The sequence below is a fragment of the Euphorbia lathyris genome, chromosome 1 (genome assembly GCF_963576675.1).
Source record: "Euphorbia lathyris chromosome 1, ddEupLath1.1, whole genome shotgun sequence".
Classification (NCBI taxonomy): Eukaryota; Viridiplantae; Streptophyta; class Magnoliopsida; order Malpighiales; family Euphorbiaceae; genus Euphorbia; species Euphorbia lathyris.
Window position 1 is genome coordinate 46,085,173 of NC_088910.1, and position 26,128 is coordinate 46,111,300.

Here is a 26,128-nt window from a genome sequence, read left to right on the forward strand (position 1 = left end):
GACCACACATCCATCTCAACATACGCATCTCTGCCACCGACATCTTATGAGTGTGACAGTGTTTCACTGCCCAACCCTCCGTACTATATAATAGTGCTGGTCTGATTGTCGTGCGATAGAATTTTCCCTTCAATCTATTTGGCATGTCGAGGTCACAAAGGAAACCGGTAGCACTCTTCCACTTCACCCAACTAGATTTAATCCTATGAGCAACATCTCCATCTACATAGATCCTAAATACTGAAAGCAATCTGATGCCTGAACAACTCTCCCATCTAGTGTGAGTGTCCATGCCTCCCTACTCCTATCGCCGCTAAACTTACACTCCAAATATTCTGTCTTACTTCGGCTCAGCTTAAAGCCTCTATATTCTAAAGTTTGTCTCCATAGTTCCAACATCCTCTCAACGCCTTCTTTCGTCTCATCAACTAACACAATATCATCTGCAAACAACATGCACCATGGTATACCATCTTGAAGTGAACTCGTTAGTTCATCCATAACGATGGCAAAAAGAAAAGGGCTTAGTGCAGAACCTTGATGCACTCCAATCGTAATAGGGAACTCTTCAGTCTTCCCAACACTGGTGCGTACACTCGTGCATGCTCCCTCATACATGTCCTTTATGATGTCAACATATTTTCGCGAAATGTCTTTCCTTATTAGGGCCCACCAAAGTACTTCCCTTGGTACCTTATCATATGCCTTCTCCAAGTCAATGAAAACCATATGCATGTCTTTCTTCTTATTTCGATAGTGCTCTATTAATTGTCTCATTAGGTGGATGGCTTCCATAGTTGATCTTCCCGGCATAAAACCAAACTGGTTTTCCAAGATCTTCACCGTCCTCCTTAGCCTTTGTTCGATCACTCGCTCCCACAGTTTCATAGTGTGACTCATTAATTTGATTCCTCGATAGTTGGCACAATCTTGGACATCGCCTTTGTTCTTATACAACGGGATTAGAATACTTTTCCTCTATTCGGATGGCATCTTATTGTTTCTCCAAATTTTGTTGAAGAACGTCGTCAACCATTCGATTCCTCTCTCTCCCAAACATCTCCAAATCTCAATAGGGATGCCATCAGGTCCTACTACTTTCTTCAATCTCATCTTATTTAATGTCATTTTGACTTCACCCTTTTGAATTCTCCGGATGCATTCACGATTTATCATATCGTGAGAGATACTTATAAGGGATAAAATGCAAAAATACTCAAACGTTTACAGCTATGAGCAATTTATCTCTAACGTCTAAAATGGTGCAATTTTACCTCTAATATTGGCAGCCAAGAGCAATTTTATCCCTATCGTTGCCAAGTTGGATTTATTTGAGAAATAATTCATCAAACTGTCTTCTAGGTCATAAACATATGAGTCATTTTACCACTCATTAATAATAGATCATAAACATATAATTATACGTGAAAAAATAAAAAAAAAATAGAAAATATACTGTCTATTATACGATTTGGACAAAAAAAAATCACCGAATTTATAAATATTACTCCAATTCTATTATTAAATCACACAAAATATGGTGGTGAAGCTCTTAGCTTGTTGGTTGAGAGCTGAGATCATGGGTGGGGAGTGGGTTGAGAGTTTTTCTTTCTCTTTAATGTAAGTGCATTGTGCACAACTTTTTAAAAGGGTAAAATTGCTGTTGGCCGTCAACGTTAGGGGTAAAATTGCACCTAAATGTAGACGTTAGGGGTATTTTCGCATCTTATCCCAATGAATAATAACAATAATAATAATAAATTTGATATGTAACATTCAAATGAGATGAGGATAATGAACTTGGTTAATATCACATTGTTAATTGAGTTAAAGTGTAACCTATTTGATGGGCTTTTATTGGGAAAAAAATCCATTCTAATCTGAAACCTTAAACAAAAAAGGTAAGCAGGATAAGAAGAAAAACGATTATTCAGACCAAAAAACAGAAAAGAAATCCAAAAATGAAGAGATCTTGAAAAATCTGGAAAGCATCCACATGATATCTGGAAAAAGATGAAAACTACTATACTTAGAGAAAAGACAAAATATTAATTTGAGAAACAAAGATCATCTTTTATTTTATTTTATTGATTGGTTTGTTGGTTGGTGTGTCCTATATATATATATTGCCACATGTATCAGGTTAGTCCCTTCACTTTTCTTAATCAAGATTAATTAGCTAAACCATGGCTGAATATAATGGTTTTGCTCTTCATGATCTCCAAGATGAAGGAGATGATCATCATAATCTTCATCTTCAAAATCATAATTCTATTGCTAATCTCCATTCTCTCAACATTCCTGGATGGTATGTTGATATTCCTTATGGCTGGTCAGGTAAGTTTTGAAATTGAGTTAGTTATTTCATTTATATTTAAAATTGCTTTTTTTAATTATAAAATCAACGGTTGAAATTTAATATAGAATTTATTAATTAAATTTCAACTATTTATTTTGTAATTTAATAATTGAGATTATAACTTGATCTCTCAAATTGATTTTGTTTGATTGATGTTGTATTTGGAAGAATAAAAGGAGTTATTATGATTTCCATTGACTATTTATGTTTGACAGGATTTTGACTTGTTCTTTTTGTTGGGAAAATAATAATATTCATAATTGTATAATGTAACGAATTAAACTTTTGATATAATATATATTTGGATGGTGATTATTATGATGATATGCTTTTTGACTTTACTCTTAAGGCAATATGATTTGCATCTACCACTCATTTTATTTCCTCTTCAAGCCTCCAATTAATCATCCAATATATGCAGGAGAGGCACATTTGTACAGGATGGAAAAGGTTTTGTTTCATGGAAAATCTGAATTTCAGGAGGTAACTGTATTTCAGGTAATTTGGCTCTGAGCCTAGACGGTGAGTTTGACCGCCTAGGGTTTAAGCTAAAAAGGAGCTCAATTGCCTAAAAAAATTGACATAACCACAGGGGCGGAGACTACGAACTATTTTAAATTTTTAAGTAAATTTGTTTGTTAAGGAAATTCTTATCTCTTATTTCGTCTTGAATTCATAAAATGTCAGGACCAAGTTAATGATATTTAAATTATTTTTGAATGGTTTTTGTAGTCATCATCACATGGGAAAATTGTAATATTAAATGGAGCTATACAACTGACTGAGAAGGATCAGTTTGTGTATCAAGAAATGCTCACCCATCTCGCTCTTTGCTCCATTCCAAACCCAAAGAAGGTCTTTCACCTCTTTTTTATATTAGCATGCAATGCAATGGATTATTAATCTTAAATTTTATTTCTTAATCTGCTACTAGTAAAATAATTGTATAATTGTTTATACTTCAGGTACTACTAATTGGAGGGGGCGACGGCGGAATTTTAAAAGAAATATCTCGCCATTCTTCTGTCGAACAGATTGATATTTGTGAAATTGATGAAATGGTGATTAATGTAAGTAAATTTTATATTCCAAACGAATTCTTTTTAGCTTGGAGATTAATTAATTGATATCATACATTTTACACTAACATAATTGCAGGCATATAACAAGTTCTTCCCTGACATAGCTATTGGGTACAAAGATCCCCGAGTGAATCTTCATATAGGCCATGGAATTGAATTCCTGAAGAGCATTCCTCAAGGAACATATGATGTTATTATATTGGACGCATTCCAATGCGTTGGTAATTCTCTTCCCGAGTCTAAAGAGGTGATTGTATCATTATTTTAAAATCTGCTTAATCAAAACTTGACAATTAACAAAAACATACACATTTTAAGGACCATACGAAGAAGAATTAGGAGACAAGTGGTTCATGGAAACAGTAGCAAGAGGACTTCGGCCAGGAGGAGTCATGTCTTCCCCAGCTGACAGCTTATGGCTTAAAGATTTCACAATTGCTGATTATATTGCTAAACTCCGCAAGGTTTTCAAAGGTTCCGTTAGCTACGGATGGTGCACTACTCCTGCTTATGTCAGCGGAATGATCGGTTTCATGGTTTGCTCGACGGAGGGTCCGCCTGTCGACTTCAAACACCCCATAAATCCATTGAATCCTGAGAATTATGGTGTAGCCAATGGACCTCCTCTCTATTACAACTCTGAAGTATTTCCTCATCAACACCTCTATCTTGTGGTTATGCAGAGTTCTTTCTGTGTTCTGATGTTATGTGTCTGTGGTGGTTGCAGGTTCATACTGCTGCATTTTGTCTTCCGTCTTTCGCAACGAAGAAGATGTTCGGTTCCAAAATCTGATAGTCAAAAGAGGAAATTGAAATTTTATCTCAGAAACACAGCTAGTTTCCTTAATTTCATTTGCTATAAAAGTAGTTCAGAATATCTGATTAACAAAGGAATTTTATCTGTTTTACCAAACTTTCTTGCTCTTTTTCCCTTTCCTAATACAGAGTTATCAATTTCATTTTACATTGAAATTGTTATATTGAAAGTCTTTCTTGCATACAAGCAATACAAAATGCATATAATAACAGAATTTGACTTAAAACATAGCAGAAGCCACAACAAATACAGGATAAGGAAAATAACGTTACACATTTTACATACAAAAATACCTCAAAATAAAGAGAAACCGGTTCCTGAGGTCAAGATAACAGAAATATAGTGTCGAAAGAAATGTGGAAATTGTCCGAATTGCACAATGTGATACTTCTAATGAGGGAGCAGGTGTGTTTCGTGATCTTCGGAATTCATGGACATTATGCACAAACAATGAGGGAAAAAGAGGTAAGTGGCCAAAAATACAAGCACACCAAGGTCAGCCTCCTCTCCGACTGCTGGCCTAGGAGGATATATCCAATATATCTGGCTTGCACACCACAAGCAATAGAGGATCGCTACAGTCAGAATAAGTTTCAGCGATTGGTATGATTGTTTTCTAGTATATTTTGAAGATTTTACCCTGCATTGTCAAAACATTTTGAGTACTATATAGTATGTCAAGATGCAATCTCATCCTAGAAAGAAAAATAAATGGAAACGAACATGAAAGGTCCCGAAAGTTATCACCTGTTGATGTAAATAAAACCACCAATTAAGCAAGTGCATAAGAAGCCAACCACAATAACAGCATCTGGATTGACAGGTGCTCGATTCTTCCACCAACCGGTGCTCAATATCCACGTGTACATTGTTGAATGTCCGTTTTCCTGTACTTATTGATTAATGATCTTCATCGACGTCATGAATATACGATTCCAGAAGCAAAACACGTAGCAGATCCAGTTCCCAAAGGCATAAAAAAAGGAGAAATATGAAAGAATCTTCTAACAGATTCATTGACTATGCCTACAGTTTGTTCGTACTTTAGAATTAGTTCGACTATTTATCTAGCTAGGAAGCTATTCAAGTTCATGCTCTAGACTTATTTCATAGACCATACCATACCGCTTTCCTTTCAGCCACATTCACATGATACGCAGTGCAGCAGGATTCAACTCAAAACAATTACAAAAAACGGATGTCAGCCATGCATATGCACTTCCATAAAGTCAAATCTCCAAAGCATTTAAGCTTTGCTAACAAACTTCATGTTACTGGTTATCAAGTTAAAATGAGGGCCGTATGTATATGGATGATAAACTAATGACATAACAATTTATCAAAAGCACCACATTTCACCATACCTAGTATCTTTTCCCTTCACCCCAAGCTACAAACAAGAGAAAATGAACAGCCTATTGATCATAAGCATTTCAAGAGTTGCATAAAATGTACAACAACAACAACAACAACAACAAAGCCTTAGTCCCGAAATGATTCGGGGTCGGCTAACATGAACCATCATATAAAACCGTGAAAATCAAGTCGTGTCAGCGACACAGATTCGCTCCCTCCACTTCGTCCTATCCACTACCATATTTTCCTCAATTCCCAATAAACTCATATCACTCTCGATCACCCTCCTCCAAGTTTGCTTAGGTCTTCCCCTACCCCTCACCACTACATCCCTTTGCCACTCTTCGGTTCTCCTAACCGACGCATCAAGCGCTCTACGTCTCACATGGTAATTGCAATTTGCAATAAATATATATAGAATAAGAGAGAAGTTGTGTGAATTATACCTCAAACAAGTGATCTAAAAAAAAATGTGATAGGCAACCGGCAGACACTAATGACAAGCATTGCCTCCTTGAAAGGGGAACCTACATAATAAGATAGCAAAACCATTTAAAAACAACTCAGAAACCGATAACTCAATCTAATTAGTAACAGCATCTCTAATGGTTTATACACACAACCACTCAATGTACATGACAAATCATTTTTATTTTATTAAATTATTAACTCCAATAGTTAAACGCTATAACCATTCAATCATAAGGATCCACCAATTAATTATACTCTATTATATTATTTTAAAAATTAAAAATATATTATAAAAATAGTCAAAATGCTTAATAAACTACTCATATCTATTTAGTGGTCGACAAGTACTCGATATATTAAACTCACTCCAACGGGAGAGAGTTTAATGAAGAAGTATAATGAGCGGTTTATTATACTCCATGATCTACGAGCCTATAATTGTGAAGCACAACTTCAGAAAACATAACTTGTAGGAACTTGGGTCAAGATTGTGAAGCAATATCTCCAAGTTTGTACTCAAGAAGTCAACATATTAAAAAAATGAAAGACAGATTAATCAGATGTTCAACATAATGATCAGACTTTCCAAATAAAAAACAATCTGCATAGAAAATAGATGAATACAATCCCAATGTGATCTAAATTTACTAATTCAAAAAGAAAAAACCCTTCTTGGGAAGCTGAAATAAATTATTCTAACTGACAGATAAAGGGATTAGCAATTGAAATTCTAAAGTATTTAACTATTCTAGTAGTTGTTGAAGTTTCCCAAAAGACATATAATATAACTCACCCCAGAAACAGAATCTAGAATCCGCCTTTGATGCAAAATTCTGGAGAGCCAAGAGTAGAAAAAGCACAAAGGAAGACCCAAAATGAATATATAGAAAAAAGGATCGTGGATATAGTCAGCTAGCTCAGAGGCGAGTGAGTCGGCGAATGAACCCAGGTTGGAACCGAGCCACTCAGAAAAAGAGCCGATATCAGGACCAAAAAAGGCGTTGATGGTGTAGGTGAGAGTATGATGAGGGCTGAAACGACCGTTGGTCAAAGTAGATAAGGCCAGACCGGAGCTCATCGCGTACATCAGGTGAGGTCCTGGACCTGGCATTCTCGGCTAATCGGAATTTAGCTGGATGGATGGAGTTCATTCAATTTTACTTTGTTGTTCCTAAATCTAAGCTACTTCTACTTCCCATTGAATAGATGTTTGCTGTTTAGCTCAACTGTTTCACTTCAACTTTTGTTTCCTATGATCTACTAGCTTTCTAGGGGGCGTTTGGTTCGGGATCTATAAGAATGGGAATGAGAATTAGAATTAGAGTGAGAAGTTTTCATTCACTTTGTTCTTGTTTGTTTAAAAGAAAAAATCATTCTTTTTACCCTTTTTAATTTATAGGTTTACTCCCACTTTAAATTAAGAGGACGTTTGGTTTGGGGTTTTTACCCATTTTAGATTAAGTCATTACCCCCACTTTAGGTTAAGCCATTACCTCATGCCTTCTAGAGAATTGGATTCCCTTTACCCCATTCCCTTTCCTAAATATATCCAAACACATAGATGAATTCCTTTCCTTTGGTTTCCCTTTCTTGATTCCTTTTCCATTACCCCTTATGAACCAAACGCCCTAGGTCCTATAGGGAATTTGATTCTCTTTCCTTTAGTTTCTCTTAGTTTTCAAATGCATAGAAAAATTTATTCCCTTCATTTTCTTTAGTTTCCTTTTCTGGATTCATTTTCCATTATCTCCTGTGAATCAAAGCCCTTTTACTATTTTCGACAGAATATGATAAAAGAAAAGAATCATAAGCATGGGTTTTGTTTTGGATACAGAAAGGAAAACCCGTTAAAGGTCCATTTTAATTAGAAGAAGTCCAATCATAAAGGCCCAATAATAGATTCATATCTTTAGAAAAACCCAATATGCATCATTTTTATGTTAAAACCCCAAAGTAGGAGATCATCATAATCTGTTCTCAAACACAGGCCTATAAATAAAATTGAAAGAGTAAAATAATTATGACTAAACAAGTTATATTCCATGTTAGCTCCTCACAAGTTTAAAGTAGAAAAGGAATATTGTTGAATTTGAATAATTATGAATTAAGATTCAATTTAGGTATTTCCCGACTAAATAAAACCTTATTTGTTTGGGGAAAAATATTCTGCAGAAAAATATTTTTCCAATTTTCCAGTGTTTGTTTGGGCAGAAAAATAAGTCAAAGGAAAATAAGTGGTAAATCAATGGAAAAGGAATGAAGAAATAAGGGAAAATGTTTTACCCTTTTCCAAACCATACACATTTAGAGAAAAATAGGAAAAACGTTAAAAAATGTAAAAATACAAAAAATATGAAACACGAAAAAACATGAATAACGTGAAAATGTTACAAAACACAAGAATATGAAAAAAACCGTAAAAAACATGAAAAGGTAAACAAACGTGAAAAAAAAAGCAAACACTTGAAAAACACAAAACATGAACAACGCAAAAAAGTGAGAAAATAAGAATTATACAAAAACGTGAAAAATACAAAAAAACACGAAAACATGAAAAAATATGAAAACGCGAAAAATGCTAAAACACAAAAACGTGACTAGGGGTGCAAACGAGCCTTGGTAGTTCGCAAACTATTTGAGCTCGGCTCGGTGAAAGCTCGATCAAAGCTCGGCTCGATAGGGTTTGACTCGAGTTCGGGATCGGCTCGAGCACTAAGAAGCTGAGTCCGAGCTTCCTCGGGTTCGGCTCGAAAGCTCGCGAGCAAGCTCGATTATTTTTAAGGGTAAAGTTCAAATAAAACCCATGTGGTTTCACTAATTTTCAGATAAAGGACTGTGGTTTACTTTTTGTCAAAACGAGGACTGAGGTTTTCAACTTTAGCAAAATAAGGACTTTTTCGATTGATACTATTAAAATCACCATTAACAACTTCAAAAATGACATATTTTAAGAACTACTAATATTTTAAACAACTTTAATTCTTCAACTTTTTTATTTCGAGATTATTTAGATGATGTTTGGTAAAGAGAGAGAAAGTTAATGTTTAGCGAGAGAAAGTTCCAAAAAAGATGATTTTCTAAAATCGAAAATGTAGTCCCATAGAAAATATGACATTGAACAACTTTAATTCTTGAAAATTTTCATTTTCATGTCGTTAAAGATAGTTTAAATAGCATTATTAAAAGTGTGAAACCTCAGTCCTCGTTTTGACAAAAAGTAAACCACAGTCCTTTATCTGAAAATTAGTGAAACCACATGGGTTTTATTTGAACTTTCCCCTATTTTTAATTACTATAAATATTTCATTATATATATATATATATATATTTCATTGGTTATTATTAGTTTTCATCATAATTCATAACTCAAATAAGATTTAACCCATACAAAAAAATGACACAACAAAAGCTTAGACATTTGAGACTTTAGCGAGACAATTATGTTTTGATAAAGAATAAAATACATTACAAACTTTAATATATATGTCATTGTTTGAAATTTTTCTCCAAGCTTGTGTTTTCCGATCACAAGTACCATATATTTTTCTGGAATCTCGACAATAACATGATTGTTTTTTTTATAAATATTTTAAACTCATATGGAGTATGTTATAAGGTTTTTCTATTTTTTATGCTACTTATTCTATGCATGTATGATGAATTTGGTTAAAGCTCGATAAAAGCTCGACCAGATTCGGTCAAAGCTCGATTCGAGAGGGCTCGGTTCGAGATATTAACGAGCCAATACCGAGCCTACCTAGGGTTCGGCTCGGTTCGGCTCGGTTGCACCCCTAAACGTGACAATAAGTGAAAAATGCGATAAACATGAAAAGACAAAAAATGCAAACAAAACATGAAAACGTGAAAAATACGAAAAACATTAAAAAATGAAAAAGTATCAAAATGTGAAAAATAAAAAACGTGAAAAAGGGAAAAACCGAAAAACTAAACGTGAAAAAACGAAAAAATAAAAAAAAACACAATAACGTTAATAACACGAGAAAATGTACAAAAATGCCAAAAATGTGAAAAAGTGAAAAAACGTTTTTCGTGTTTTTAACATTAATTTGTTTTTCACATTTTCGTGTTTTCCACTTTTTTTCCATGTTTCAATGTTTTTAATATTTTTTTACTTTTCGTGATTTTCGTGTTTTTCCACTTTTTGTGTTTTTAACAAATTTTCACGTTTTTTTTTTGTGTTTTTCACGTTTTAAGCGATTGGAAAATATTTTCCAATGTTGTTGCCAAACACGGAAAAATATTTTTATTTTCCTGCAGAATATTTTCCATACATAAAATTTTTTAGAACACAATATTTTTCCCAAACAAACGGAGTCTAAGTGTGTCCAAATTTACAAAATTAAAGAAACATGCAGAGTGTGTCTTGCACGTGTTTCTTTACAATTATGTGTTCAACATGACTTGTTACAGTTTCCTTCTTCATAGCTACACTACACATATTTATTTATCTTCAATGATGATGGAGATTTGATTTGAAGGTTCTGATGATCAAAACAAAAGAAACTGAACTTGAAAAACTCCAATAGTTGAAGTTTAAAGAAAATTTGATTATGTTTGAGTGTAGGTTGAGTTAGTCTTTTTCACTGTGATTTCTGTCTTTTATAAATGTTGGGAGTAATTTCATGTTTTCTTTTTCAATAAGTCACGTTCTCCACAATCTTAAATAATTGCTCCACTTTGACTTCCACAATAAATTGGGTAAATTTTCAAAGTCCAACCCGTTAGGGCTAGACAAAAAAAAAAAATTTAGCCTCCAACACGTTAAAACACCGTCGTTTTAGTGTGTTCGATAAAATATTAAAAGTGTTCGTGTTCAACGTGAAAAGAGTGAATATATTTAATTTTCTATTAGTTTAATGCTAGTTTTAAAAAATTATAATATTTTTTATTTTTAGTTTTAAATTTTTTATATTTTTATAAATTAAAATTTTATTTAGAAATTAAGTTATATGAATCTCAAAAATAAGAAATTATTTTTTAATATAAAAGACATAATAAAAATGAGTTTAAAAGTGTTACGAAAATAAAAAGTAATAATAGTAAATACTAGAACCTCTTCATATACCTTTAAATATTGAAATAATATTACACATAGTTTATATAAACTAATATTATGGAGACTAAAAGAGACAAAACAACCCGTATTCAAGGATGGAGCCGATGGCCGGGAATCCTAAACTGGCTCCGCCCCTGCTTCTGGCTCCCCTATGTTTACTTCAAATCTTCCCTAAAGTTAACTCTACAAATAGGTCTCCTGTGATATTCACTCTAGTAATCTGTCTTGAAATTAACTCTTTTTGTTTTTGAAACAGTCTTGATATTAACTCTAGTAGGCTAATTAATATTTTTTTTTTTTTGAAACTGGCTAATTAATATATTTAATTATGGTGGAAACAGGTTGTTTTTATTTTTTGGGTGGACTGGGGACAGATTCTAAATTATGGTATTTTCTCATTTCTTTGTCTCACCTTTTTTTTTTTTTGAAATAAGGTAAACTTTATTAACTAAGATCAGAAGCGAGAATGTCAAAAATAATCGATGGTGGACAGACCCACTCACCACGAACGGATCTAGATGTAACAGCCTTAGCTAAGCTATGAGCTGCTAAATTCGCTGAACGTTTTACATATGAGACTGAATATGAGTTCAAGGCTCTTAACAAATCACAACAATCATTCACTACATCCGATAAATAAGATAATTGACGTTTTTGCTGATGTATGGAACTAATAACCACGAGACAATCTGATTGGACCTCCACATGGCTGAGGTTAAAATCCTTAATCCAGATAAGAGCCTCTCTTACCACCATTGCCTCTGCCAACGGGGGATCCGTGACATCCGCAAGGTGCCCCATTTTAGCAGCAAAACATATACCCTGATGATCCCTCAGCAGACACCCATATGAGCTGAATTTATTCTGGTCATCCACACCTGCGTCAATATTGCACATATACCTTCCTTCCGACGGTTTCTTCCATTTTGCGATTACGACCGACTGTGGCTGGGGGTGTTTTAGATTGACGATTTGAGCTTCTCTCCAGTCGCGCAATTCCGATAAGGCCATACGGTGGATTTCCTCTGGTGTCTGTTCCCTGTTATTCCAAACCTTATCGTTCCGCGCTTTCCAAATACTCCAGCAAAGCATCTCTACTTCATTTCCCGTCCTGACGTCCCTCCGATGCAATTTGAAAGCCAGAAGATGAGATCTGTGACCGTCAATACCCTATTATCCTGAAAGAAGATTTGCCACACTCGGTAGGCTCGCGGACAGCTGATAAACACATGAAGATCGTCTTCCCCATAAGCGTTGCATATTGGACAACAGTTTGGGAGGGAGCTTCGCCGGGATGCCAGGTTACTCATAGTTGGTAAGCAGCTTGTGCAGATCCTCCATAAACAGTTTTTAACTTTTGGGGCCACCTGTAAATTCCAGATTAAGTTCCAGTTAATCATAGAGAGATTTGCCATGTTAGAAGGGCGGGATCCAAGTGCTTTGAGATAACCACTCTTTACTGAGTAATTACCGGACTTTTCGTCAGGCCAGAACCAGTCATCCTCACACTGCCTCCTTCGTGCCGGAATTGAACAGATCAATTGGACATCCCTTCTATTAAAGATTCTACTGATGAGATCAAGGTTTCAAGCGCCATTTTCATTTAGCAGATCCTTCACCAGACCAGTAGGCAGTGTGGTATCGAGAGGGCTGGTAGGGAGAGGGAGGGAATCATCAAGTAGCCACGGGGACCTCCAGATTGCGTTGGTTTCACCATTCCCAATTTTCCTTCGGAGACCCATCACAAACAATTCACGTCCCGCCAGAATGCTCCTCCAAACAAAGGAAGGGTTATGACCCAAAGGAGCCTGCAAAAAATCAGAGTTAGGAAAATACTGAGCCTTAAGTATTTGAGTCACCAGTGAATCCGGATTCTGCAATATCCTCCAACTTTGTTTTGCAAGTAAGGCAAGGTTGAATAGGTAGGTATTTCTGAACCCAAGTCCTCCGCTTGATTTAGGCCAGCAAAGGTTCTCCCAAGATTTCCAATGAAGCCCAGAAGATGATGATCCTGATGAGTTCCACCAAAACCTGTTCAGCATTTTATTGAAGTCGTCATAGAATTCCTTTGGCATGAAGAAGATGCTCATCAGATAGGTTGGGATCGATTGAAGCACAGATTTGATGAGGACTTCCTTTCCGGCACGTGACAGGTATTTCTCTTTCCAATTATTAATGCGTTTCCATGCTCTATCTTTTAAGAAGCCAAATGTTTGCATTTTGCTTCTTCCTACTACAATCGGTGCTCCTAGATAAAAGCCCATGTCATTGACTTCAGAGACTCCAAGTTCATTACACACCACTGATCTAGCATCAATCTTCGTATTGCCACTAAAAAATACGGAGGATTTCTGGAAGTTCACACACTGACCAGATGCCTGTTCGTAACATTGTAGACAGGCTTGAACCTCCTTTGCCTCATTCGCATTAGCCCGGAAGAATAAATAGCTATCATCGGCGAAGAAGAGGTGTGACACTTTAGGAGCATTACGTGATACCTGAGAGCTGTGAATTCGAACTGCTTGCTCCTTTGCAGCTAGCAGTGCCGAAAGCCCCTCAGCACAGATCAGAAACAGGAATGGGGAGATGGGATCTCCTTTCTCAGACCTCTCTTTGGGATAATCGGGCCAATTTCTCTACCATCTTGAACTACCATATAGGACACAGTAGGCACCAACAACATTATCCATTGAATCCATCTGTCTCTGAATCCTAATTTCCGTAACATATTCTCTAGAAAACCCCATTCGATTCTATCGTAGGCTTTACTCATATCTAGTTTTAGGGCAGCCGTACCATGTTTACCATATTTTAGTCCGCAAAGTTTATGAATTGTCTCATAGGCCACAATAATGTTATCGGAAATCAATCTTCTTTTAATAAACGCACTTTGTGTACTTGAGATAATGGATGGAAGGATTGCCTTGAGACGATTCGCCAACATTTTTGAGAGGATTTTGAGAAGGACATTGCATAGTGCTATAGGCCGTAAATCTGAAACTTGTTCAGGATTACTAATCTTCGGAATAAGAACGATTAGGGCACTACACCATAGAATGCTTATTGCAACGATGCTGATTCGTTACGTTCGGCACCGAAAACTGTTGCATTATGGCCAAAAAGGGCTAAGGCAACGATTTTGGTCAATTTATTTTCGTTGGTTAATTCACGGTTGCTTTTTCTCTCAAAGGCAACGAAAATTTTCTCTAAAGCAACAACGAAGATATCGTTGCTTTAAATTTCAGCAAGTGCAACAGTTGAAGGATACAACAATAAGGTAACGAAACATGAACCTAAAGCAACGATTTTACATTTATTAATCATTGCCTTTAGAAAGAAGAGGCAACACTATTTCAAACTTAAGGCAACATTATTTCAAGTCCAAAAGCAACGGTATTTTATAGTAAAGGCAACAACTTTTTAACCATGAGCAACACCTATTTTTACACAAATGCAACGAGTTTAATTGTCAAAGGAAACAATTCTTTTTCTATTATTAGCAAAAAGCAACACATTTTTATAGCAAAGGCAATGAATTCAATTCATAGCAACAATATTTCTCTTACAAATGCAACACTTTGTAGCATTAAGGCAACAATTCTTTTAATTTGCAACGATTTTTAGAACATTAAGGCAATAATGTTTTGTTTACGTGCAACGACGTAAAGAGTAGAAAGCAATGGTGTTTGTAACATAAAGGCAATGATGATATTTATAATCCACAAGTAACAAAATCCAAAAGTACCTAAATATCAACATCCAACAGTACCTAAATAATAAAATCTAAAATCCTAAAGTATCATCACAAACATAAATAAATCAGTCGTCACGTTCATTTGGACGAACTATAGGAAGAATACCATCCAAATTTAGATTGAGTAATGGGTTCATAAGGCTCAACTTCTATACAAGAAATTCAAGATGAGCTAATAGTTCATTCTTCACTTTGTCTCTGATTTCCTCTCTAATTTCCATTTTCAATTGCTCTTTTGCATCTTCGGACATGGAGCTCTTACTCGTAGTAATTGAAGATTCGGCGCTCTAATAACCTTTTGTTTTCTTCATAGGGCCTATCCTACCAACTAGATATTCACGACCATGAGATGACGAGCCTCCGAGTATTTCATCAATCTGCTCAATGTTTTCCCGGCAGATGACAACTCTTCAATTCTTGGCTGTAGAATTAAAACATGAAAACAAACAGATGACAACCAACAAATATCATGGGCACAAGAAAACAACAAAAAAATTCTGATTTAAATAAAGTGCAGACAGTTAAACAAAAAAATTCTCATTTAAATAAAGTGCAGTTAGAGAAGCATCTGAGTTCTTATTATGGATTCAATTTCTACCAATCAAAACACATACCTTTGCTTATGATTAACATGATTCTCTAAACAATATTGTATCATAAAATGCATACCCAGAGAAAGAAAGAGAAACCAAACTTAAGATAGTTCAATCACAGACCACTGAACGTCAAATTGGATATTTGGAAGAGGTAAAACAAAATAAGAATATAACAGCAAATTGGATATTTGAGAAACTAAGGACTCTTCTAGGACTCTTCTAAAAAAGATTTCTAAGAACAACAAATTCCTTCACTAAATGCCATGGAAAATTGATACAGTTTGAACAAGTGCATATGAACTGGAGTATCAAGAAGCAACAATGTCTAATTCACCTAATGAATCGTATAATTTTACTGAATCAAATTCGAAGATTATTAATCAAATCAGAATCAAATATTAATGCTTAATGAGAGCAAAGAAGCCAAAATAATGGCTACCTAGAATATGAAAATTCAATTATATAAGCAAATTGCAAAAGGATCACAAGTAAATAATATAGTTAGATCACAAGAAAATTATTAGGAATGAAGAGTTTAAATAAGAAAGTAGTCATATGTAGGGCTGTAATCGAGCCAAGCCGAGCCGAGCTTTGACCTGCTCAAGCTCGGCTCGCTATAAAATTAACGAGCTCTAAGACCGAGACAAGCTTGCTATAAAATTAACGAGCTCAAGACCGAGCCGAGCTTTGGCTTGCTCAACAAGTTCGAGTTGAGCTTCGAGCTTTTTTCGAGCCCAAAATTCTTTTTTGACTTGGTTCATTAAGAAAATTATCTAACCATGAATTGTTTGTGAGTAAATCGTTAATTATAGTTGTGAAGTTTGATCACTAATAACTCTTTACTTGTGTACATAAACAAGCTCACAAGCAAAGTTCATGAATAAATAAACAAGATGGTTACAAATAGTTTGTCTATTATTCATTTATTATGTTTATAAACGAACTCATCTAATAGCCATAGAGTTAGCAATATTTGACAATTTTGCCCAAAGACAATCAATTTCTATAACTAAAAATTTGTTGGATTTGGACTAATTTGTCAAATATTGACGACTTTAGGACTGAATCGATACCTAAATTTCAATTTGAGTTGAACTGAACTTGTCTGTCAACTTTAAGAGCCAAATTGACTCTTAATTCAAACTAAATTAGATTCTACACTCTACATCTATACCCCTCCCTTTACAAGATCAAAACTGACCAACTAATAAAAACTAAATTATCCTCTCCCTTTACAAGACCCAAAACAGAGCAGCTAATAAAATTAGATTACATTCTTTAAATGAGTTTTTTTCTTAAATGAAATTGATCATAAAGTATAAACATGGAGTAAGTATCTTTTAAATTCAATATGGACACTGAAATTAAGTCGTCCAAAAACCACTAGTTTTATTCATTATGCAATTTCTATTATGTGCATTTGATAATGAAAGCTACTATCAAAGTTTTAAATACATTGTTTATGCCAACTTGAACACAAAAGCACCATTAATAAATTAACAGATAATAGGTAAGAATATCCATGTATAACAAGTGAATGATTTTTGAAGGTGGAGAGGATCGATGATGCTTTACAATTGCTAAATAAGATGGTGCATGAAAACTTATGGGTGGTATCAAGTTATGCAACTAAGGTTTTCAATGACTTGATTAAAAATGGCAAGGCAGTGGACTGCGCCCAAATTTTGATAAAGAAAAAAAATCCAAAGACAAAATTAATTATTAAACCCAAAATCATGCAAGTGTACTGAATATACTAATGGTCTCTTTTCTCTCTCTTCTTCTTCTCTTACCTTTTTTTTTAATGTCTATAATTGAAGTTTAGTGCAGTGTATACATATATACATAAATCCCCAAATATGAGAAATTTGTCACTGATCTTTAAATATATATAAAAAAAGAGAGAGACACAAAAATGTACCTGGTTTCTTGATAAACCAGTATGTCCAGCTAATAGATGCTTATCAGCATCGCTTCGATACCTGAGAAACACACGAGATAATGATATCAGAGACTTACCCATGTTGTTGGTTAAACCAAACTAACAATGTAGACTTATGCACACAGATAGGTATTAGGTACACATGGACAATAAATCAATTAATTGGCAGCTGTTTTTTCAACTACGGAACTTGATAAAACTGACTGATACTTGGATAACTGATACTTAGTGTTTGATTTCTTTTAAATGTTTTTCTCAAGATATGAAGTAATTTTGGTTAGCATGTTCATTAAAGGTCGGATTACAATATGCTTGTCCATCCCTTTTTATACCCTTTCCGTTTTCAGTCAAGTTACACTAAGGTAAATATGATATGATCCTGCAATTGGGTTTCTGTAATATCGCATTTAGTACAGTGTCTGTACTTTCTTGAATCTCTTCAAATTACTCGAGTTTACTATTGATATTGTGCATTACCCGCAAGCATTGTTGCATCATACATATGCCATTAAAAATTAAAAAACAAACAGTTGTGGACAAGGTCAAGGAATACTAACTAATTAATTTTTGCCATTTGGTACTTTTTGCATCGTGAATATTGAATGTCCCTCATCAACTCAAAACGAACCGAAAACAACTGCTTAATGCTTTGGCCGCTGAAGAGGAAGAAGAAGAGTTTGGGGTTAAGCTTCTTTACCTAATATGTCCCATCATCGAATACGACGCTGGTGCTAATCCTAATATGACCCGGGGGATGTTCCTCGAGAAGTAGTTATTAGAAAGGTCCAAGGCGTTAAGTTTAGTAAGGTTACCGATTGAAGATGGTATTTGGCCCCCAAAACCACACCCCTTGGCTGTAAAAACTCTCAATGACTTGAGGTTCCCAATTGTAAGAGGTAGCTGACCGGAGAAATTTGTCTCACTGAGTCTCAACGTCTCAAGTGGGCTACCCACCATGAACGGTGATAGATATCCGGTGAGATCTGGGTTGTTCAACAAGTTAAGAACACGAAGATTAGGTAATTGGAAGATAGCTGGGGGAAATTCACCGTGCAATGAACAGTTTTTCAGAAGGAGAGACGTCAAAGAAACCAAGTTTGACAAGCTCTCGGGTACATGAGAAGAAATAATAATTTCACTTAGATGAAGTTCAACCAAATGGATAAATGTTTGAACTACATCTTTCACACTAGGCTTGTAGAGGACCAATGCATTTTGGGAGAGATCAAGGGAAACCAAGTTAGAAAGCTCCAAGACTTCTGATGGAATTTGGTCAGAAAAGTTTGAGAATCTGAGATTTAAATGAGTCAATCCTGATAGACTTCTAATCCCACCAGGAATTGTTGAAACATTGAAATTATTATCAGAAAGGTTAAGACTCGTAAGATGGAGAAGTCGAAAAAGGGAGCTGGAAGAGTTGATAGAACCATAGAGACAACTGCTCGAAAGGTCAAGCCCGATGACATGACCTGTTTGAACATCGCAGTCAACACCATCCCATGAGCAGCAATCATCTCCAACTTTCCAAGAGCTGAGCTTGGTATAATTATCAGTAGAAGGATTACATGAAAACTTGTCAAAAACAAAGGTTTGCTTGAACTGTAACAAGGAAGAGCGGTCTCCATCTTGGCAAAGTGGCTTAATAGCTATGGGTCCTATTTCTCTCTCGCTATGATGGACAAACACTAAGACTTGCAAACTAATAAGCAGGTAGGAAAAACCAAACCCTTTTAAAATCAAATCAAACGTTTACTTGGTGCAGGACCTAGTAAGAATCCAACTGCAGACCTAGCCTAAGCAACTAAGTTAGCTCAGTATAACCTTATTTGAATTACTGCCTATAAAGCCATAAATGCTTGCACCAGAGCATCTTCTATGATGAACTAAAAAACACACTTATAAGTTATAACCACACAAACAAGACATAACCACATAAAAACATCAAGTTAAGTGACTAAGATACTAGAATTGTAGAAGAGCTCTTTTGGTTCGTTGCGTTGCGTCACACAGAAGAAGCTCCTCTCCTTTAGGTCTCTTACTCGCCTGACCTGAGCAGGCCTTTAACAACTATGCATATGTCAATGTCAGTACATTTACATCATATAAAACTTCAACTTCTCTGAATACTTAATATGAAAAATAAGCTAAGTTTTCAAGTTTTCAAGCTTCAACAGATGCAAGAATCTAATGAAAAAACATTTAGTTAAACAAAAGAAAACGCACATGAATCCACCAATGTTTTGCTTCAGATTGAACTTAAACAAGAAAACCATATACATTAATTAAAATTAGTAAATTGTATTCTACCTCTATTGTCTGCGAAATTGGAATGATAATGCAGGCGAGTGGCTTCCAGCATCTTCGCAACTTCCTGCGCGCTATCCGATGCCTTGAGGAAATGATCACCAATCCCGCTTAAAACCTGCGTTAAATTAATACTCGGAGCCGAAACCACCTTCTTCCCCACAACCCTGAAATCAGGAGGCGCTGTTTTTGAATGCTCAATATGCTTCTTCTACTTACATTTGCAAAAAAGTAAGGGCATTCAAAAAATATCACTCGCATGAAATAGTGAAAGTACCACTAAAGTATCCCAAAGGTATTAAAACAAAACTTACAAGATGCAACTATCAGATTAAAAATTGATCAAGAACACACCTTCTGAAGCAAAATTAGAAATTTAAAATTGCAATTTCATTACATAAACAGACTCAGCCAATCTCTTCATCGTAAATTGTCCATAACCTTATATGAGGTTCTTCTGCATTGCATGTTACATACTTCCTAAAAAAAATTCTATGGACCAACACTCCCTTGAAACTAAAAATGAGAAGAATGAGAGGTTACCTTGTTGAATCCTGGGAGCCTCCCTCAACCTGTCGATGATAATAGGACCCTAGACTCCATGGATTCTCTATCAGCAACCTATAATCGATTCCGACCTAAAAGTTTTGAGCCATCCTATTTTGCTTACTTCTAATTCCTTGCTTCTGGTTTTTAAGAACAACGGTCACAAAGAAGATGAAACCCCATCCCAAAACTAGATACTGACCTAATCGCACTGAGTTTTTCCTAAATGGGGGAAATCGCTTTGCTTTGTGAAAGGGAAAAATGCAAGTGTGAGTCATAGCTGTGAGAGAGAGAAAGGGAAAATGGCTTGAGAGGGACTTCTCCAATTCTTACCTTAAGAGAGAAACCAAAATCGATAATGGCCATGAATAATCCTTAATGGCTTGAGAGAGAGTGTTAGAATTGGGGGGAAGTGAAAATTGAAAATTGGGGGGGGAGAATAAAAGTTAATTGTGAAAAGTAAAAATGGGGGGAAGTGAAATTTTTTTTGGCAAAGTTAATGGTGGATATGAAAAGGTTATATTATTATATTATTTGGAAAATAAATGTCCAATATTATTTGTTAATTTGATAGAATTTTGCTATCAATATTATTTTTTACAAATTCTTAATTAATTGGAACAAATTCTTAATATATTAACTAATTGGTATATAATTTATTTATTTAGTTTTTTTTCTATGACTATTTAAGATATATTATATTATTTTACACGATCTTTATTCAATAAATACAATTATTTACAAATTATAGATAAAAATCCTTGATTAACAAATGTTTGAAAATAATTAAAATTTGCAAATTAATTATGTATAATGATTATTTTTATTAAATGCAACGTTGGAATAGTAGTTTTACAAGGTACATCGTTGCTTCATTCAATTATCAAGTTAAATACAGCAATGACATGTCATAAATGTCTTATTATTGTTGCCTTAGTTCAAATTGAACAATTAAAAATAAATCAAAGGCAACGATCCATGCATAGTCATTGCATTACACTCACATAAACATGAGCAATAAAAAAACAATAGATAATGCAAGATAACGCAACGATTAACTGTAACAGTTTCTGAAAATTGGTTGCTAAAGGCAATCTATGGTGTAGTGGGGTATCATTCATCTTTTGTGGGAGTTTTCCAGTCCCGAGAATAGAGAAACATACCTCGCACACATCATCCCCTACTATGTTCCAAAAATGTTGATAAAATGCCGGATTTAGCCCGTCAGGACTCGGACTTTTATCCGGATGCATGGAAAAACAAGCCTCTTTTACTTCCTCCTTAGAAAACCTTTGAGATAGCTGATCATTCTGCTCTCTTGTTACTCTTACTTGTATAAATGGGAGCAGAGCTGCATCATTGTTTCCTTGGCTTGTAAAAATATCGCTAAAATAATCTACTAACAGATCGTCCAGCACGTTGCCCTTCGTTCGCCAATTTCCATCCGAATCTCTAAGTTGTGAGAAACTGTTCTTTTTCCTCCTATCCGTAGCATATGCATGGAAATATTTAAAATTAGAATCTCCATCTTGTAACCACAACTATTTGGCCCGTTGTTTCCAAAATTCCTCCTACTTCCTTAGCGTCTCAGCATATGCTTTTGCAGCTTGTTTGAACCTATCCACACCATAAGCATCACGTCTCCCCTTAACCTCTTGCATCTGAACTCGAAAGGCATTTAATAACCGACTGAAATTCAATTTTAAGGTCGAACTCCACTTCTTGAGAGCCTCTGAACACACAACGATTTTTTTTTGTAATATTGCCATCTGGGGCCGACTCCCACGCTTCGTTCACAATTGTCGCACAAGCTTGCTCCCGTAACCAAGCATTTTTGAATCTAAAGCGTTTAATACTAAAGCCTTGTATCCAAACCTTACATTCCAAGAGGATTGCCGAGTGATCCGACGAGACAGTAACAAGATTCCTCGAATTAGTTTCCGCGAAGGTCTCTTTCCACTGATATTAACAAAAGCCCGATCTAGTCTTTCTTCAATCCACCTGTCTAAACCTCGCCCGACCTTCCAAGTGAATGGATGACCAATCATACTAACTGTAGTTAGGCCAGAGTCCTCCACGACTTCTTTAAAACCTTCCATCAACCAGTTGGGTTGGGGTCTCCCCCCCCCCCCCCCCCCCCACTTTTCTCGTGAACAAAGGATATCGTTAAAGTCCCCGATGCAACACCAGGCGAGATCATCTTGGTCCTTGAGGGATCGCAGCAACTCCCAAGAATCTCTCCGTCGTTGCCTTTCGGGGAGGCCATAGAAACCAGTTAACTTGAATTTAGGACCGTTTGGGAGTGTTATTAAAGCACTAATGTGATTGATGGAAGAAGATTGAATGGAAACTGACAGATTGTCTTTCCAGAATAATGCTAATCCACTCCCGTGACCTTGTCCGTTAACCATAAAAGACCCTCCATACCCAATTTTCCTGCCAACCGCTCTCATCTTGTCTTCTTTGATCATAGTATCTATTAAAAACGTAACCATAGGCCTATGAATCCTTACAAGATCCTTTAATACGCTAACTATGCGTGGATTGCCTAGCCCACGACAGTTCCAGCTCAGGACACTCATTAATAGAACTACGAAAAACTTCTCAGAAGAGAAGACCTAAAACCACTCCAACAGGAGAGACAATTATTTTTCCTTTACTTAATCATACCAAAACTCACCAAATCAAAATCAAATCAGCATCAACAACGAATCCTAATAAAATCATATCTCAATTCTGCATCCAAACAGAATCTGAATATCATTAAAATTCTCAAAAATCAAGTTTCCTAATCAGATCCAATCCCATAAGATTCAATTAAATCCAAAAAAATCAAGCATGGAGAACAATTCTGCAGGATCGAAACAATAGAAGATTGGAATAAGAACCGGTTGATCCTCTGCAAGTCTAAATTCACGATTTTAGATTACATAAATTAACAGTTCCATCTTAGAAGCCTTCCGTCAAACACTGATTTAGGTTTTGTAATTTTATTTCTCTGTCTCACCTATTCCCCTTAAATGTCATTAGGTTTCTCAATATGGACTAACTTATTTAGGCTTTTTTTATTGGTAAAAGAAAAGCCCAATAAAAGAAATTGTTGTTGGTCATTCAATTTGTCTAGTTTAAAAATAATTAGAAGGAAAAGACAAGAAGTTTACTGGATTTAAGTGGTTAAGATTTTCAAATCGCTTAAATTAGATTTGGAATTTGAGTCTTAACATACACAGATCGGACAAACTATGTAAAAAAAGAAGAAATTTGTTTCCAAATTATAATTTTAAAGGGTTAATAAATTCGTGTAAAAGAATGGGTTGATGTGATGAACTAGAAATCTCATAGAAGTTACTCAATAAAAATCAGAGATTAAAAAAATATACCCTAATACCTAATACACCTAGTAGCAGCATATGCGATCGGTCATGTTCACATGCACCTTAATGACCAAATTGATCTTTAAGCTTTTGATTTTTCTGGTTTTTACTCATCAAGTCTCTAATTTTTTAATTTGACACTTTAATTATAATTATATACATTAGTTTTTTTAGAGAATATACCTTAGTTTCTAGTTATAAAAAAAATAATGTTATATATCAAATTTAGTTAAAAAGCTTTGCTCAATGCGTCTAAAATTATAGTTTTTACAATTCGAAATGAAATATTTATAGTTTTTTTATAACTACATTATTAATATAAAAATTATATATTTTTCAAACGGTTAAAAATACAATTTTTATTTTAAATGCATTTAAAATGTACAACACTTTCTTTTAATGGAGTTTAATATTCGCAATCAATTTTTCTTGTTGCCAATAGTCTAATGTGTGGGACTACAATTAATTGATGAGTTAAGTTATCAAAATAAAATTTTTTTTTTTTTTGGTAAGAAGGGAAGAAAAAAATCAAAATAAAATTTGAAAAAGAAGAGTATGACTTTAAATGATTTTTTCCTAAATAAATACAGACATATGATCTTAGACTATAACCTTCATATAGCTTTAATTTAACTTAAAGTATTGTGCTAATTCAATTACGTGAAAGTGGTTGAATCAAGAACATCTCTGATAGAAAGTTTTCACATGTATTAAGCGTTTTAAACTCTTCTCGTACCAATCCGTTTGGTATGTATTAAGCGAAATAAGCTTACTTTTGAGTTTTTCTTTCTTTCTTTTTTTTAATTAAAAAAAGTAATAGAACATATTATTATATTAATTAATAGGTTTTACGTGTTTCACTGACTGTATTGTTTAAACATGGGAAGCGATAGTTTAATAGAATGAAAGTTTATTAAACAGATCTCATATTGATGATGTGTCGCTGATGCAGAATGAATATTGAGTGGTTGGTAGCATAATGCATTCATTTTCAAATTTATAGTATTACAAAAAAAAAAAAAAAGTAGGGTAAGTTCAAGGCTAAACTACTATTAGCCATTTAGATTCATTTAAAATATTTTTTTTCTCTGATTAGACCCTAAATATGTGGACTTATAAGCTCTACGCTTGCTCTGTTCATCTAAGTAATTTCATGGGTTGAGTTGGATATGAATATTTGAAGTCTAGCTTAACTCGGTCTAGGTCCGCTTATAAAATGGGTTGGGTTTTGATATTTATCTTAAAATCGAGTCGGTTTGATCTGTTGCCCCGACTACTGATGATATCTGAATCATTGTCTTCGATATGAAAAAAGATAGCGCCCCTGGTCTTGATGGGTTTGGTGGTGCATTTTATCAAACATTTTGGGATATAGTCGGATAGGATGTATGCAAAATGGTGCAGGAATTTTTTTAGACTGGTAATATCTTTCCTGGTTTAAACTCAAATTTAATGGCGCTTTTGCCAAAAAAACCCCGGGGGCAAATCGGATTGATGGCTTCAGGCCTATTGTCATGAGCAATTTTAGTTACAAAATAATTGCTAAAATTCTAACGGACAGGCTTACAGGTATTGCCGCTAAGGTTGTATCGAACAATCAATTGGCTTTGTTAAAGGACACAGTATTCATCATTATATCATGATTGCTTCTGAAGGGGTAAATCTTCTGAGTAAACGATGCTTTGGGGGTAATACGACCCTTAAAATTGACATAAAGAAAGCCTTTGACACCCCAGATTGGAATTTTCTCCTTTCGGTCATGGAAGCTTTTGGCTTCTCCCTGCAATTTAGGGACTAGATACTTAACATCCTCTCATCTTTTCAGATTTCCATTATGATTGGCGAGGCAGCACAAGGTTATTTCAGGTGTTCACTATAAGGCAAGGGGATCCCCTCTCCCCCATTCTTTTTGGCATCATTGAGGATTTTTTTAGTAGATGGTTGTGCAAAATTGAAGAGGAAGGTCACTTTACACCAATGCAATACACGAGAGCAGCTAACTTCCCCTCACATCTATTGTATGCATATGATTTACTACTTTTTGGGAAAGCCACTGTAGCTAACACAATAGCAATTGGGGATCTCTTCCTTAAACCAGTTTATCAGGTCAACCTGTAAATTGGGCCAAATCGTTAGTCTATTTTGGCAATAGTGTCTCAGCTAGAAGAAGGTCTTCTCTAGCTGACATTTTGGGCATTCGACAAGTGGATCTCCCCTTCCCTTATCTTGGTGTCCCATTGTTTTCTGGTACACCAAAGATAAGGAACATGAGTGAGATGACTGACAGATTTATCACTCATTTTAGCAAATGGAAAGGTACGTCTCTCTCTTTCGCTGGGCGACTTGCTTTGACAAAATCGGCCTTCTCAGGGGTCTTGGTTCACTCGTTCACTGTTTACAAATGACCTATGAAATTACTGAAGCGTATTACCCGCAGTATTAGAAACTTT

At 35.0% G+C, this 26,128-nt stretch overlaps 2 protein-coding genes and 1 long non-coding RNA gene across 4 annotated transcripts; 1 reads left to right on the forward strand and 2 right to left on the reverse strand.

Annotated features, from left to right (window-relative positions):
• The first annotated feature begins 2,161 nt into the window (after nt 1-2,161).
• On the forward strand, nt 2,162-4,354 carry LOC136230906 (spermidine synthase 2-like). Its single transcript, XM_066020109.1, has 7 exons — nt 2,162-2,337; nt 2,781-2,857; nt 3,092-3,214; nt 3,325-3,429; nt 3,518-3,662; nt 3,760-4,085; nt 4,169-4,354. The coding sequence occupies exons 1-7, from the start codon at nt 2,187-2,189 to the stop codon at nt 4,232-4,234; spliced, it is 993 nt and encodes a 330-aa protein (XP_065876181.1). The 5' UTR covers nt 2,162-2,186; the 3' UTR covers nt 4,235-4,354.
• LOC136230912 (uncharacterized) lies at nt 3,693-7,386 on the reverse strand. 2 transcript variants are annotated; one of them, XR_010689595.1, is made up of 5 exons: nt 6,879-7,386; nt 6,061-6,141; nt 5,006-5,145; nt 4,552-4,898; nt 3,693-4,230 (listed from the first exon to the last, which is right to left on the reverse strand). XR_010689595.1 is itself a non-coding variant. In XM_066020120.1 (4 exons), the coding sequence occupies exons 1-4, from the start codon at nt 7,194-7,196 to the stop codon at nt 4,649-4,651; spliced, it is 789 nt and encodes a 262-aa protein (XP_065876192.1). In that variant the 5' UTR covers nt 7,197-7,386; the 3' UTR covers nt 4,494-4,648. The 2 variants fall into 2 exon arrangements, 1 of the variants encoding a protein (XP_065876192.1); XM_066020120.1 differs by lacking the exon at nt 3,693-4,230 and having other exon boundaries at nt 4,494-4,898.
• A 7,545-nt stretch (nt 7,387-14,931) lies between these two features.
• LOC136235422 (uncharacterized) lies at nt 14,932-20,672 on the reverse strand. Its single transcript, XR_010691801.1, has 4 exons — nt 20,302-20,672; nt 19,762-19,925; nt 17,434-17,494; nt 14,932-15,337 (listed from the first exon to the last, which is right to left on the reverse strand). It is a non-coding gene; the product is annotated as an uncharacterized lncRNA (long non-coding RNA).
• Between the last annotated feature and the right edge of the window lie 5,456 nt (nt 20,673-26,128).